The 17227-nt window shown below is 37.0% G+C and overlaps 1 protein-coding gene across 1 annotated transcript; it reads left to right on the forward strand.

Moving 5' to 3' along the window:
• Positions 1–1226: 1226 nt before the first annotated feature.
• On the forward strand, positions 1227–13310 carry LOC117995738 (uncharacterized). Its single transcript, XM_069508826.1, has 9 exons — positions 1227–1231; positions 1532–1626; positions 2074–2226; positions 2979–3114; positions 3997–4124; positions 5028–5153; positions 10275–10439; positions 12005–12229; positions 13189–13310. The coding sequence occupies exons 1-9, from the start codon at positions 1227–1229 to the stop codon at positions 13308–13310; spliced, it is 1155 nt and encodes a 384-aa protein (XP_069364927.1).
• Positions 13311–17227: the final 3917 nt, after the last annotated feature.

Consider the following 17227-nt stretch of genomic DNA (forward strand, 5'->3'; position numbering starts at 1 on the left):
CCCACGAAGGGGATGGCGGGGTCTCAGACCCCGCCATCCTCTTCTAACCTAACCGTTCCGAGTCGGAGTGCCCCAAGTCCCGAGCTCGCTTCGCTCGCTCTTGATGGTGGGAGCGGGAGGGGATGAGAGAGACCCCCCACCATAGTGGTGGTCTCTTCTCGTCGACCGGGGCCCGTCGACGGAGCCCCGCTTCGCGGGGCTCCTTTTTTCTGGGTGGTAAAAAAAGAAATAACCCACGAAGGGGATGGCGGGGTCTTACAGACCCCGCCATCCCCTTCTAACCTAACCGTTCCGAGTCGGAGTGCCCCAAGTCCCGAGCTCGCTTCGCTCGCTCTTGATGGTGGGAGCGGGGGGGAGGAAAGAGACCCCCCACCATAGTGGTGGTCTCTTCTCGGCGACCGGGGCCCGTCGACGGAGCCCCGCTGCGCGGGGCTCCTTTTTTCTGGGTGGTAAAAAAAGGAATAACCCACGAAGGGGATGGCGGGGTCTTACAGACCCCGCCATCCCCTTCTAACCTAACCGTTCCGAGTCGGAGTGCCCCAAGTCCCGAGCTCGCTTCGCTCGCTCTTGATGGTGGGAGCGCGGGGGATGAGAGAGCCCCCCCTACCATAGTGGTGGTCTCTTCTCGTCGACCGGGGCCCGTCGACGGAGCGGAGGAGGGGCTCCTTTTTTCTGGGTGGAAAGAGACCCCCCCATTATAGTAAGCGGTCTCTTCCGTCGGCCCGGTCGACATATAAAAGATTTGGTGAATTCTTAAAGTATTTATCAAACAGTTCATTTTATCAAACAATTCATTTTATCAAAAAAAAAATGCGATATGTTGTTTTACTAATTAACACGATTAAAGAAATCAATTGTTTGTCAAATGATATTTTATGAAATAACAATTTGTCTGGTAATTTGTTTTATCAAATGAATTATTTGTAGAAACATAAGTTTTATAACGATCATAAAACGATTCATAATTTTGCCAAAATTTGTTTGGGAAATGAAACTTTGTCATTTGTTTTTTGTCAATTGATCGGTCACCGATGTAACTGCTATGTAACAGGTAAAGGTACTCTGCTCTGCACATATCTACAGCGCTCGCGACGCGACGGACTTTGTAGTGATAGGTACATCACGTAAAATTGCCAAAAAGTTAATAGAAAAATGAGTTACCGTAAACATTTACACTTTCATCGACGCATTATTACTATAATGTTTAGGAAAAATTAGCACGTTCCATGCCGTTGGTCTCCCTGGCGTGGCGCAAAGAAATTACCCTATTGTCACCCTAACATAATAGGAGAAATTTAACACCATTGTTCCCCTTCCCATACCACATATTATATATTGAAGGTGAAAGTTATATTTTGTTTTAAATTCATATAGTTATTCATAAAAATATCACCTCTACCTACATCATGGGTACAATGCTTTTACTTTTATTTAGCACTTTATTACTGAATTTTGGTCAGCCGGAAAAATCGAATAGCTCTGTTAACGTAATTCCCAGAAGAGGCCTTTTAACTGGGGGCTTTTTCCCAAGATGGTCAAGGAATAGTGCTACTTTCAATAAAGTTCGTGATTATCAAAAGGAGGTCCGATTTTGGCCGTCGCCGCCAATCCAAAAAGAAAGTAGGTGTAAGTATAATTTAATTACTGTTTATTTATTACAATTAATTTATGTACTAGCTTTGTGATTGTTTATTTATGCTATAAGCATGCAATGCTTACGCTAGCCCTGCATCTGATGTATTCTTTTGCTACCTACTAAAAGTACATCAGCGATATGATTTTATCAAGAATTAGTTTTTGTGATTAATTTAAATATTTACCAACATGTTACAATAAAAATTAAAAACTATGTAGTACCTATTAAAATAAATATTTATTATTTATTTAAATAGACGCTTTAAGTTACAGACCTACTTCCACTTCGGCGTGCTAGTCGAGTGCTATGTTACTTTAGTGCTGTGGGGAATCACTGTTTCGGACATTATCCCTCAAAGAAATTCCGAGCAGAGTTCTTTTCATATTGAAATTAGTAGACTAGCCTCGTAATCTACGTTAACTTGTTCTAACTTACAGTTCTATCTCTATTCACCGTGGTAACATTTCCAAACGGTGGCTGCACCGGTGCTTCCGGAGACAATGGCACATGCATGACAGCAAGGGAGTGCTCCTCCAGGGGTGGTTCCGCGAATGGATACTGCGCCAACGGCTTCGGTCTTTGCTGTATATGTAAGTAGTATTGGGAGACGTGTGACTTTGGAGGGCTGAATTTGGTCTTTTTGTTTTCTTCGTAATTCGGAGAACACGTTAAGCCATCGGTCCTGGTTATTATCACTAACATCTGTAACTGTTAAAAAAGACTAGATTTTTTTCTAATAGTTAAGTTGTAAGCGGAAGGGTTTGGGAACCCACCGCAATGGTAACCTCAGAAAACTCCTACCATTTTTGATCAATAGAAAGGGGTAATGACCCTCAACAATGAGGAATCATCATCATCATCATTATGATCAACCCATCACCGGCTCACTACAGAGCACGGGACTTCTCTCAAAGTGAGTAGAGTTTTGGCCATAGTCTACCACGCTGACCATATGCGGATTGGTAGACTTCATGCACCTTTGAGAACATTAAAGAGAACTCTCAGGCATGCAGGTTTCCTTACAAGGTTTTCCTTCACTGTTAAAGGAAGTGATATTTAATTACTTAAAACGCACATAACTCCGAAAAGTTAGAGGTGCGTGCCCGGGATGGAACCCCCGACCTTCGATTAGAAGGCGAATGCCCTACCTACTAGACTATCACAGCTTTTTCAATGAGGATTTACTTTAGTAAACGATTACAAGCTCCGAATAACTTGTATTGCTGTATGTTGGTATGTGTTATGGTTCCCAATTTAATTGTATGAGAGCTACATTTTCTTAGATAGCTATTGTTATTCATAGATTACACCAAAGCAAGAGAAAAATACACAATTGTTTCAGTTATGACATCATGCGGCAGTAGTACCTCTGAAAATGGCACGTACTTTGTGAATTCTGGCTACCCTTCGACCTATGACGCCACTGGTTCCTGTGAACTTACTGTCATAAAATCACACCCTGATGTGTGCCAAATAAGGTATTTCATTTTTATTCGAAGTAACATACTCTAACATGACCATTGATGCCGGTGTTGATGTACATATGTTTTTGTTATGATGCACTCTTAGGTACTTTCGTCAATCAAGTGGTTCGTTACTTGTACGTTATTGCAGAAAGTAGTCTGATTTGTTCGTGTTATAATATATATTGTATTCTGTAATATATTTAATACTAGCTGACCCGGCGAACTTCGTACCGCCTAACCGTCGATTCATATTTTTTAAATTTTTCTCTCCGTAAGAACCATCCTCGTACTTCAAGGAATACCTATTATAAAAAAAAAATTGCGATTTCGGTTCAGCTGTTCTCGAGATTTGCGATCAGCGACACATTTAGCGATCCATGTTTAGATAATATTATTTGGTTCAAAAAGTACCTACCTATTCGTATTCAGAATAAAATTGAATCTAAAATACGATGAACTAAGTTCTAAAGTAAAAGTTGGGAGTTACTCAAACTTGATTTCATATCACTTTTTTTTTTTTTTACCCAGTAAAGCCGAATAATATGAGAATTCAGAATCTTGATAGAATTAGTTACTTAGCCTCTGAAAATTATTGTTCTTGTGATAAAATGACGGATGCTACACAAACTTTCATACTCTATTTAACTCTATATTGTAATCACCTAAGTCATAAGAGAATCCTACTATGAAAATTTCAAATTTCAAGCTATATGCGTTGATAAATCAGCCAGACAGTCAGGAGAAGTCTTTTTATATGTATAGACTAGCTTAGTCTTATAGCTATATATATTCTTATAGCTTCTAAATAGGTAGCCGACGTCTTTATCACCAAGCTGCCACCGCTTCAGAAATATAATAACTTTGAATATTTATCTAATGATTACTTTTATCAAGGTTAGATTTTGACCGTTTCACAATAGCTGGGCCAGAGAGAATTAACCACGTGTGTAACCAAGATCAGTTCATCGTGTCCGGTGGCAACCCTGTACCAGCTATCTGTGGATTCAACCAGGGTGGTCATAGTTGAGTAATCAAATACCAATATATTTTTTTTGATCTCATAATGAAACACGGTACCAAGTCTGCTGTCCAGTTGGGAGCGGATTCGTCCTACAGGGCGACCAGCGGGCGCGATGCCATACTCATTCGACCCGCCCTCCATCTAATTTCTTGTACCTAAATACTAAATAAGTAGTAAGAGTTCGTTCTACACGCTGACCGCCCCGCAGGACGCATCTGCTCCCACCATGGGCCACAGACTTGTAGTTTCGTCCAATCCCTATGTCCGCGTATCACAGCCATTTTAAAAAGAAACTAATACAGCTGTAAAATTGAAACTGTTACAGTAAATGTTATCACTGCGTAGATTTAAGCATATTATTATTCAGATTTTTGAAAAAGAAATTTATTAAGTAATTAATATCTCCTGAATATAAAAAGTGAGAAAAAATTGGCATAACGTTTTGAGTAGGGCCTCATTGAACAGGTATTTTCGAAGAAGGAAAGAAAAGAAAAGGAATAGGTTTTTGTAAGAATGACTATATAATCCTACCTTGTTCGTGTTCTGATACGCATTTGATAAGTTTTTATGCTTGACCGTGATGATGCCAGAATGATGCAACTTAATTGGAACGCTTTATAAACTATTGAAGGTACCAAAATTGTAGTAGACTGGGAAAGCCGAAAGGGTATACCTATTCCATTATCCAATCCCCATTTCCTTACAAATCGGAACAGGTCGAGATGGCAATCGGGGTGGGGACGCTCCGCACACACGCACAGCCCCCGCGCTAACCCGGTGCGGGATAGCCCGAGTGATGTGCGGGTGTGCGGGACGTCCTCCCGCCTCATACCCCGATTACCATCTTGACCTGTCGGTCATGACAGTGCATGCACTTGAATGGTTTTTCTATGTATATTTTTAGTGTACATAGACGCTGGCATTGGTACCACGAATCCTGTGAAACTTACTTTTGTCACAAGCGGCAATCCATTCGAGAGATTATGGAAAGTTAAGACTACACAAATACCCTGCAGCACTATTTATAAAGGTAAGTTTTCTTGCGCTTGGCTACTATTACACTATTACACTTGATAGTAAGTGATGATGCAAAGGTGATGTTAGCGTCGAAGATGATATTTCATTCGAGATTCAAAGGAACCCACCTAAAAAAAATATTAAGAACGTAAAACATGACTTTATTTTTTTTATTTTGTTTATTTGAAAGTAATCAACAGCGTAAATACATAATTATTATTTAAATTTAAATCTAGGTATAACAGAAGGCCAAAAGAGATTACTTAAAATTATAATTAAACTATTTTAACAGAATAGAGTTAGAATAAATGTAGGTATATACAATAATAAAATAAAATTACAACAGTGTGTGTATGATTGTGTGTGTGTGTGTATGCGTGTGTGAGTGTGTGCTTATGTGTGTGTGTGTGTGAGCGTGTGTGTATGTGTGTGTGTGTAACTGGGAGTGTATGATTGCATGCATATTTAGATGTTAGCTACTTTTTTTTTTTTGTTTTACGATGATAGTTTCTTAATTCCTTTTTAAATTTATTGTTTGATAGGAAAATAAGTCAAACTCAGCGAACTGATTGTTATAAGTACGTACCAAGCGTGGAATTATAGAATTTCGCGCATAATTTGAGTTAGATTTGGGAATATTTAGAAGGCGCGTGTGACGCGTTCTTAAAGGTTGAGCATTAAATGAAAAGGCTGAGAGTAAGCTAGGACAATCGATTGAGCCGGTTAAAATTGCTTGCAGTAACAACATATCACATTGTTCCCTTCTATTATTATTATTATTATTATTATTATTTATTTATTATTTAATCAGAACGGCCATAAAGCCAATTACACTAATTAAAATACGAGTACAAACTAACATAAACATACTTACAAAAATTAACAACTTAAAATTATAAATTTTAAAAAGCAAAATTATAAATTTTCACAAAAGTGCAAGATCTGACCCATGAGGTCAGCCCATTTGTCAGCAAATATGTCACAGCGAGGGGACTCCTTCAGCAGTGCGTTGAGCGCAGCCAAAGTGCGCGGTATGGGTGACCTGGAACGCGCTACCGTGCGACTAAACGGACTTACGAAAAATTTGGAGCGGTGGCGGAGATAGCTGTAATTAGAGGGTGCATAAACGCAGCAGAGCTTGTTGTGTAGTTCAGAGCAGTCAATCACACCCCTAAGAATCTTGCAAATTGTACCAATTTGGTCGCAGTCTCTTCGGGTTTTGAGCGAGTGGAAACCCAAGTGCCCTTGGAGAAATTTTGTGGGATACATAAATGGGTAATACCCGTGCAATTTTTTATATAAATACCTTAGAAAGGCTTTTTGAACCTTTTCAAGTAGCAAGGTGTAAGTGCTTTCATATGGATTCCAAATACAAGCGCTGGTTTCTAGCTTGGCACGAACCAAAGCGTCAAATAGCAGTTTTATCGTGTAACAATTTTGAAAATCTTGAGTATTACGCAAAACAAACCCCAACCGCTGGAATGATTCGGAGGCGTTCCATGTTCCAGTGAGTATCTACTTGAATAAATCAGTGCATTCCTATCATGATTTATTTATTTTTTAGGTACTAGATAATGCCCGCGACATCGTCCGCGTGGATTTAGGTTTTTAAAAGTCCCATGGGAACTTTTTGATTTTCCGGGGTTTAAAGTAGCCTATGCCCTTCCTTCCCCGGGACGTAAGCTAACTCCGTACCTACTAAATTTCATCAAAATTAGTTGAACTTTTAGGCCGTCAAAAACTAGCAGACAGACAGACACACTTTCACGTTTTTAATATTAGGATGGATTTATTAAAACTAAAACATATTATTAGTAGAGGGGGATTCCAACATCAATGATTAGTACAGTGAAAAGACATGCACAAAACAAAAACTTATCTCTACTTAAGAGGTTTCTTCTGGCAGCTCTAAAATGTGTAAAAATTAAACTTTGTTGCTGAGTAGGTACTAAAATGTTTACATAATCCATATTCATATATACTACCCATTGATTCCTACTTCACTACCCATATTCTACAACTTTGGCGTCGGTGTCATGAGGGCAGTGGTTATTAATACTAAACAAATAGATTAAATGATACTATTTTATAATACAACTGAATAATAAATTATTGACACTCAGGGACCCCGAAATCTAAATTTATAAAAGGAAAAGGTGACTGACTGACTGACTGACTGACTGACTGACTGACTGACTGACTGACTGGCTGATCTATCAACGCTAGCTCAAACTTCTGGACGGATCGTGCTGAAAAGTATCTTAGTATGGCATGCCAGCCAGCCAGATAGCTATTATAACGTAGGCATCCGCTAATAAATGACTTTTAAAAATTGGGGTTTGAAATTTGTGTAGTTCACGCAGAGGAAGTCACGAGCATAAGCTACTGCAAATAAAAGGGGGTTTTCTGATTAAAAAAACTACCCTATAAATGCGAAAGTGTGTTTGTTTGTTGGTTTGTCCTTCAATCACGTCGCAACAGATCGATCTGATTTTTAGCATGGGTATAGTTACCTGGATAGTGGCATAGGCTACTATTTGTTCCGGGAAATCGAAAAGTTCCCACGGAATTTTCCAAAACCTAAATCCACGCGGACAAAGTTGCGGGCAGTATTTACTTTATTAGAGTGGATATTATATTTTATGACAGCAAGACTCTTAAGTAACCGTTTCAATCAAGCTGCGATCGTAAAACGAAACGACTCAATTAAAATATACTAAGTCAGCAGGAATAAATTATTCCGAGAGAGTTCATCCGCTCTTTTCAGTCACTTTTCTCCAGTGATTTTCGATTACTAGTCAAGCAATAAGCAGGATAGAGGTAAGGACCTACTTAATTAGATTTTGCTTTAATTGATTCATTTCTCTATTTGTACGTAATATTGCCCTTTTTAACCGACTTCCAAAAAGGAGGTGGTTCTCAATTCGGCCCGTTTTTTTTCGACTTTTTTTTAGTGTATGTATATCGATTTTTTTTAAGGTTTCTGGATATTTTTGATATGGTTTTACTAAATGTTACCGATCATCATTTTTAGGGTTCCGTACACAAAGGGTGCCAACGAAACCTCCTAAGCCTCCTAAGGTTGCTAAGCCTCCGCTGCAATCCGTCCGTTCGTATGTCTGTCTGTCAGCGATCGTGAACTCGTGAACCGTAAGAAACAGACAGTTGAAATTTTCACTGAATGTGCCGTTGTTGCCGCTACAACAACAATTAATGATAAAAATTTCCAAATGGCCGCTATGAAAATTAAAATATATAGAGATATATATTTACTGTAAGGACAATGGTACGGATCCCCTATACCACTTTCTATTCTTCTAAGATTTTTTAATTGGATATAAAAAGTAAGATGATTGCTGTAAGAATAGACCTCAATTCTGTCTACACTTTCCTTCCCTTACAATCCTACATAGACATACTCACGCCCTTGAGGTAGGGCGTGAGTATGTCTATGTAGGATTGTACGTTGCATCGAAATATATATAAGTAAATATGTGAGTTTGTCAATAACTAGAAATGCACTAAGAAAAGTTTTTGAGAAATTTCAACGGAATCTTCATAAAATTTATATTCAAGCAAAAGAAATCGAGGAAAAAAAACCAGTCTTTTAATAAGGTACTTGATACAAATAAGGCCTATGCTCGAAAAAGGCCTACTCTCCCGAAAACCCGGTTAAATAAATGTAACATAAAAGATTCTTCACGCACATACATACTACGGCCCTATGATTAGGTACGAACTGCTCAGGCGCCCTGCGCCTATTCCCTGAGCTTGTTGCGACACCTTCTTTGTGGAAGTCGGGTTTTCCGCGGCGCACTATAAAATTTTCGTAATAACAAGGCATGTTATTAGGTTTTATATTGACATTTTATATAAACTAATGAGTAGTTATAATACCTTAGCCATTATATTAGATAATTATTGCTTTGAATAATGGAACGAATTATGGAACTTTATATTTTATCTGGTACGGTACCGAATAAGGCCCTAGGCCTTAATTGTAACCCTAGGCCTTAATATAAATCCCGCATTTTAATACGCATTTTGATGTCTAGCTCTCAAAGTACTACGAATAACTAAATCTAAAAAGGCTCCTAAACGTGCTACTTGGTCGGAAGAAAGCTTAGCAGCCTGCAGCGGCAGTTTAGTGCCTTGTATATAGCAGTGCAATTTAATAAGGCCTATATTTTTTTTATTTTTTTTGGTAAAAAAATCGGTTTTTTTACAGAATGTGTGCTTTATTTATTTAATTACGAGTGACAATATTTTTTTAAATAGTTTATTCATATTATTGTTAATATGAGAGCTTAAGTCTGACAAGCCATCTGTGTTTATAAATGTTTAATTACTGTAATAAAAAGCTTAGTTATCAAAAGATAAAAGGTAAATAAAGGCTGTAAAATAGTATTTTTTTAAATAAATAGTTTTTTAACAAGATTTTATGAGTTTAAAGTTTACAGGCCTTATTTGGTAGATGTAACTTATTATGGCCACTAGCTAAGGTTTTTGTATTGTTGATTTTGTCTTCATTTTATTAGATATTGCTAATGTTTTACTCCATTAATTTGATATTAATAAACATCTAATACTAATTTATTGAAGTTTTTTTGATACACACCTATATTTATTTTGTAATCAACTATTTAAATAAGGTAGGCCTTATTTGTATCAGTTACCTTATAAAACAAAAAATATTAGAAGATTAACTTCAAATTAGAACCTTTATTATAAATGCGAAAGTGTGTTTCTGTTTCAAAAACTTTTCTTAGTGCATTTCTAGTTATTGACAAACTCACATATTTACTTATATATATTTCGATGCAACGTACAATCCTACATAAAGGGCGTGAGTATGTCTATGTAGGATTGTAAGGGAAGGAAAGTGTAGACAGAATTGAGGTCTATTCTTACAGCATTCATCTTACTTTTTTATATCCAATTAAAAAATCTTAGAAGAATAGAAAGTGGTATAGGGGTTCCGTACTATTGTCCCTACAGTAAATATATATCTATATATTTTTTATTATTCATAGCGGCCATTTGGAAATTTTTATCACTTGTTGTTGTAATACAGTAATGCGTACGAAGTCGCGGGCATCAGCTAGTAGGTATAAATTTGTCAATCCTATTTCAGCAGATGAGGGTTGTCTGCAATACTACACGGGCGTTTCAGGACAACTTAAGTCCTTCAATTACGACCCAACATCAGGACGACAGCTTAGCAACCAGGATTACGGGATCTGTGTCCGAATGGAAAGAAACTTTTGCGGCATTCAATACACAGCTTGTATTGATCCAGGTACATGACAGTTATTTATCTTACAACTAACTTCGTAAGGCGCCAGCATGTTAATAGATCCAAATTTTTATGAATGCATAATTCAAACGAATACAGTAAAATCTCTTAGGACGTAACGGCTGAATACTGAAACGTATTATAGCGACGTTTCAATATTTATGACCGCTGCTAACTCTCTAGTGCATAGTGTGTTATCTATGCTCAACGAAGCAGCGCGTTCGACTGACTAATTAACGAAGTTAAGCTTGCGCATAGTTAGCGCGCGTGCGGGGGAATTATAATTAAAATATAAATATAAATTTAAATTTTTAGGGTTCCGTACCTCAAAAGGAAAAACGGAACCCTTATATTTTATTTATTTTATTTAACAGGAAAACTTACAGCTAATATGAAAAAATAAATAGGTAAAAACAGAAGAAGATTAAAGCTAATGACAAGTTTTCACAGATAGAATACACATAAGAATAACAAAAAAACTCGACTGGGGGAGAGAAAATTCAGGGAAAAGTTATAAAATAAAATAAAATAAAAAAACGAGAAACGAGATCTGGCCAACGAATTATTTAACTGAGGTATGAGCGTTAAAGAATTCATTGGCCAAAGCTTTCCGAGCTTTCCGATAGGATCACTTTGTTGTCTGTCTGTCTGTCCGTCAGGAAACCTACAGGGTACTTCCCGTTGACCTAGAATCATGAAATTTGGCAGGTAGGTGGGCCTGATAGCTGGCATTAGGGGAAAAATCTGAAAACCGTGAATTTGTGGTTACATCACACAAAAAATAATAATTTATGGTCATAAACTAATAATTAATATTTTCAATTTTCGAAGTAAGATAACTATATCAAGTGGGGCATCGTATGAAAGGTCTTTACCTGTGCATTCTAAAACTGATTTTTGTTTATTTTTATGCATCATAGTTTTTGAGTTATCTTGCAAAATGACGAAAAAATACGACTGAATTACGGAACCCTCGTTGCGCGAGCCTGACTCGCACTTGGCCGGTTTTTCTCGCTTTGTGTAAAATACCGTATTATTACAGATTACAGATATTGCAATTATTTTTTTGTATAATAATATCATATCCCTATGGAAACGCACGTCCGCCTTCCAATCGAAGGTCGGGGGTTCGATCCCGGGCACGCACCTCTAACTTTTCGGAGTTATATGCGTTTTTAAGTAATTAAAATATCACTTGCTTTAACGGTGAAGGAAAACATCGTGAGGAAACCTGCATGCCTGAGAGTTCTCCATATTGTTCTCAAAGGTGTGTGAAGTCTGCCAATCCGCACTTGGCCAGGGTGGTAGACTATGGCCAAAACCCTTCTCACTCTGAGAGGAGACCTGTACTCTGTAGTGAGCTGGTGATGGGTTGATCATGATGATGATGACCTATGAAAATATATTTTATAATTATTGGGATTCAAAAAGGGACAGACAATTAAATAAACTTAAATCTACAAAATATTTTTTTAACTCTTTTGTTAGTGATTATTCTATTATATTCTTATTGCTATTTATTGCTAAATAAAAGTTTCAGCTTAAAGTTTAAACACATTTTCTTTCAGTGAATAATCGGTCCCGAGCATTTACTTTAAGCGGAAACAGCAACAATCCCGTTAACGCAATGATTGGATCTGGCGCTGGGCCAAATAATTGCGCCAACGATTGGCTGTTAGTGCCATGTGCTGCCAATGTTGGAAGAATTCAGCCAGCTCAAGCATTATGCACTGACAGAATATGTGGAGGAACTTTTTCAGCCGATCTTTCTATGCAGGCTTCTTCTGTCTTAAGTGAGTCTAATAAGGTCGAATATAAGCAAGAAATGAGTAATTTTTTTTCAGAAAAATTAGTTTATTACTTACCACACTGTTTAGTAAACAGAACAAAATAATTTTTTTTATTGAGTAACTAGCTTTTGCCCTCGACCTTGTCCTTGTTTAATTAGGTTTTTAAAAACTACTTAGATCATTTCTTCCGCTTAAACCTCTACCTACCTGTGAAACTGCATTTAAGTTTTCCCTTCCCTTCCACTAAGAATTTCCTAAAATTCTAAAATATTATATTATATTTCCATATAAACGCCCAAGTAACTACCAATTTTTCCTGGCTATAACCTTAAAACTGACAAACTTTTTTACAAATTTCAAACCACTTTTTTACCCTCTTGGGGATTAATTTTCAAAATTCCTTTCTTAGCCGATACCTAGGGTACGTCATAACAGCTATCTGTGCGACAAATTTCAGTCCAGTCCAGTGGTTTGAGCAGTGCGTTGATAGATTAGTCAGTCAGTCAATCAGCCAGTGCATCATCTTTACCTTTTATAATAATACTATCTTAAGCTCGCGACTTCATGCGCGTGGACTACACAATTTTCAAACCTCTATTTCACCCCCAGGGGTTGAATTTTCAAAAATCCTTGCTTATCGGATGCCTACGTCGTAATAGCTATCTGCATGTTTTCAGCCCGATCTGTCCAGTAGTTTGAGCTGTGCGTTGATAGATCAGTCAGTCACCTTTTCTGAAAACTTTCAGCCTCGTGATGACACCCACATCATTACACGGTAGCTATAATAACCTTGTGCCGTTAAATTACACAAAATTTAATTTTCCCAACGTGTGACAAAACATACTATAATAATAATATATCAAAAAATAATATATCATTCATCAGAGTCATTTTTCATAACATTGTATGAAAAGTTAGATCTGGAATCTATCTACCTTAATTTAGCAATTCCATGTTTCTAGGTATGGTGAAGCCATTCCGCCTGTGGTTTCACTCAGACAACGTTGAAGCTCCGGTGGACATAGACAACAGTGGCTTTTGTCTCAACTACGTGCAACAGCCGTGTACCAATAGTGTTTTATAATTTTTATAAGATAATATACCTATCTACATTTATTTTTGAATAAATCAATCATATAGTAAAATAGTATTTTAATGTTTACCTACATAATACAGGCCGGAACTGGTTTTCGCAAAAAAACTTTACTGTCTAATGTGGACTAAGCTCGTCTTCAGTGAATACCTATTTTATTGTATTTTTTATTTGAATGATTTCCGAAAAGGAGCAAGTTAAGTGCATATTTTTAGGGTTCCGTACCTCAAAAGGAAAAACGGAACCCATATAGGATCACTTTGTTTTCTGTCTGTCTGTCAAGAAACCTACAGGGTACCTATTTGACCTAGAATCATGAAATTTGGCAGGTACATTGTAGGTCTTATAGCAGACATTAGGGGAAAGATCTGAAAACCGTGAATTTGTGCTTACATCACACAAAAAAATTGTGGTCATGAATTAAAAATTAGTAATTTCAATTTTCGAAGTAAGATAACTAGGTATATCAAGTGGGATATAATATGAAAAGACTTCACTTAAATTGGGGGAGTAAGCTAGTGAAATATAAGAGCGAACAAAATGAGTCCAAATTATTTTCTTTGTTCAGAAACGATCCTGTGATGTTTATAACTTTTCACTTTTTAATTTTCTACAAGGCTTCAAACTTCAAGCTTGCCTATGTAAGTACCTACTGAACATACCTAATTAAGAATTTTGTAGTAAGATTTAAGATTGTTAAATTAATTAATTTGTTGGATTTTTTAAGATTTGGAGACCCCCTAGACCAGATACCCGAGGCCGACCGCTCCTCGCGCCACCCTAAATAATTCGCCACTGGGTATAGATACCTACCGTTATTTTACGACTGTATACGTAATTTATAACCCCGGCATGATATCGCGGGTAATTTACGCCGGGTTCCAGTGATCCATAAAATAAGAATAAAGGAATATGGGTCATTGCATTTTTATCATTCGATTTTAGAAAAGTTTCCAAATATTCCTTATCTCCCTTTATTATGACGCAGTTTTATCTGCCCCTAGAGTGTTTTTCTTAGAGATCCTGAATGAAGCGAGTCCACGAGGCCAAATAGAGCATAGGGGGAGGTGGCGAGAGACGCGAACCAGTAACCTCCACAACGAACCATAGTGAGATAAAGGTTGAGTAGATGAAGCTGAATGAAGGGGTGAAGAAACGAGTTTTCTGGTGTAGACCATCTTTAATCATTATCATCACCATCATCTCACCATCGTCTCACCATCATTATTACCATCATTACCAATAACATATAATCATTATTAAAATCATGATCATCATAATCGTGATTATGGTTATGGTGAGTATCATCAATCATCATCATAATCATCACGAGTATCAGTTCATCTGATTTATTTTATACATTTCCGAGGAGCATTTAGAAATAATACAGTGCAAGATAAAAGGCGAAGACCAGTGTTTCCCAAACATTGTTCTGAAATGGCCCGGTAATTTTCACACTGCCCCTTCGTGACCCACTTAACATTTATTGACCCAAGCTGGTTTCATTAGGTAAAATAATACACATTTATTAATGGTAATATTATCGATAGTTGGTAATTTCTTTAAAACAATGCAGGAATGTTGCGACCCGGGATTTTATTTTGATGGTCCGGTACCGGCTCGCGACCCGGCAAATGGGAAACGCTGGCGTAGACGAACATCCTGACAGAAGAACTTTCACCAGTGCAGTGGTTCAACATGGTACAAGGTCAATGTTAAGGGCAAGCGGTGAACAAAATCCAGTTAGCCTTTATGATTGTAAATCTTCGATAGTAGATGGCACTAGAAGAAGAAGATTCAGGAATCAGTACCCTTATCAGTACTTACCCTCAGTATAAATGCGAAAGTGTTTGTTTGTTGGTTTGTCCTTCAATCACGTCGCAACGGTGCAACGGATTGACGTGATTTTTGCATGGGTATAGATAAAGACTTGGAGAGTGTCATAGGCTACTTTTTATCCCGGAAAATCAAAGAGTTCCCACGGGTTTTTTAAAAATCGGACGAAGTCGCGGGCATCAGCTAGTTGTATATAAATCCTAGGAAAGATACACACTGCTTAAATCGGCCCGGATTTTTATACAGTTCCTAGCATAAAAATTCCGGTAAAATATTTCCGGTAAAATATATATTTCCTATTTTTCCAGTCATTTGGTAGGTGCCAATGATTCTGCCATAGTTTTGGATAACTGGACCTACCTATAAGAAATTTGCACTACATTAAAACACGTTTTAATAATAATACCTTACTAGGTAAATATAGTTTAGCTGCGAAAAACAAACACTTCAACCTCTGTTATAATGCTAGTTGTGTGGATATATAGCTTTGATGTCATTAGGTCCATCGATTTTATAACAACCAGGTTTATCGAGGTCAAGAATGGACCACACCTATAGATAAATAGCCAGTATCCATAACAGCGTGGCTAACACGGAAATCGTCATTATAACACTGTGATAATCGCAATAACACACATTATAAATTTCCTATTTAAGCTTATGGCCTAAGAGCCAGTGCGTGCCAGACCTTCCTTATTTTATAAAAGCTGAAAGTTTCTCTGCGTACTGTCCCCAACACTAGGAGGAACGTTTTTTCGGATGTTTGTTTGAATCATGGTGGCTTTGGGGGATAACAGGTAGTAAAGGTGTAAAAAATCTTACCTACGTCAAAGTATAAAATGGCTGGGGGTTGTAACCATACTAAGTGTCTGGCAATGCATGACGTGATTTCTAAAGGAAATGTAAAAAATTAGACTTTATACCTACTTCGACGTGAGATTTATTACCTGTTATCTCTCAAAACCACCATGATCCATAATTAATTATTTAAAATTAATTATCTTATATCCGATTTTAGATAATTAGTTTTCAGCGAACTTTCAGCTTTTATAAAATAAGGAAGGCCTGGCACGTGCTGACTCTTAGACCATAACGCTCAAATTGAATTCGAGTCGAGACAGTCGAGTGGAGCACGCGGCGCTTGCCGCGAGATACATTGTAAGTCCCGCAAATTGCTAATGCGCGTGGCCGCTATTTTAGTGACGTCAGCACTAGACTGAAGTTTCGAGCTGATGGTATATTTTTACATAAATATACGTCAAATGACGTCATTTCGATATTAATGAGACATGGTTCCAGCGCAATAGCAATTTGCAGGACTTATTCAAACTAACATTACAAGTCAGTTTTTGATTTGAGTTACAAAAACTCGATAAGTACATAGGTACATTACACCAAAATGTTACTAGTCAATATCCAGCTTAGGGAGAATTCACAAAAGGTTATTAAGTAGGTACCTACTCAGTTTCAGCATTCTATTACAATAGGACTCTGGTGCAGAATATGCTTAAATACCTAGTATTTTCGAACGTAAAACTTGGTCTATTGTTCCTTCCAAGAAGATAAGGGTGTTATCACTTGCCCAAACTCCGCGTTGGCATGGGGCGGATCACAATCGAAACAGGTCAAAGAATAAGTAATAGTTATAGATGCATCTGACGATTCAAAATACTTATAAAAGTTTAATTGAGTTAAACATATTTTTATTTATTTACTTATTTAATAAACAGAAATTTCTGGCGCAATATTATTTACATAACCAAAAATATACCTAACATTTTCGTGAATGTATTATAAAACTTTTTCTTATTAATATAAGAACTACCCATGAACTACCTATTTAAATTCTCATCTGCATTTACAGCAAATATGTTTTATTTAAATACCTAACTATTTCGCATGTTATTAAAAAAATTATGTCATTAATAGATTGTGCCTAGTAGTAATTATTAATTTACGATAAACTCTACTCTCAGAACTAAATCGGATAATTTTTTAATATAGATTATGTACATTTTCAATTGTAAGTTTTGAGACCTTTTCCAGAATCCCATAATAAAAAACTTCTCACC

Source organism: Maniola hyperantus, chromosome Z, assembly GCF_902806685.2.
Source record: "Maniola hyperantus chromosome Z, iAphHyp1.2, whole genome shotgun sequence".
In the NCBI taxonomy this organism is placed as follows: domain Eukaryota; kingdom Metazoa; phylum Arthropoda; class Insecta; order Lepidoptera; family Nymphalidae; genus Maniola; species Maniola hyperantus.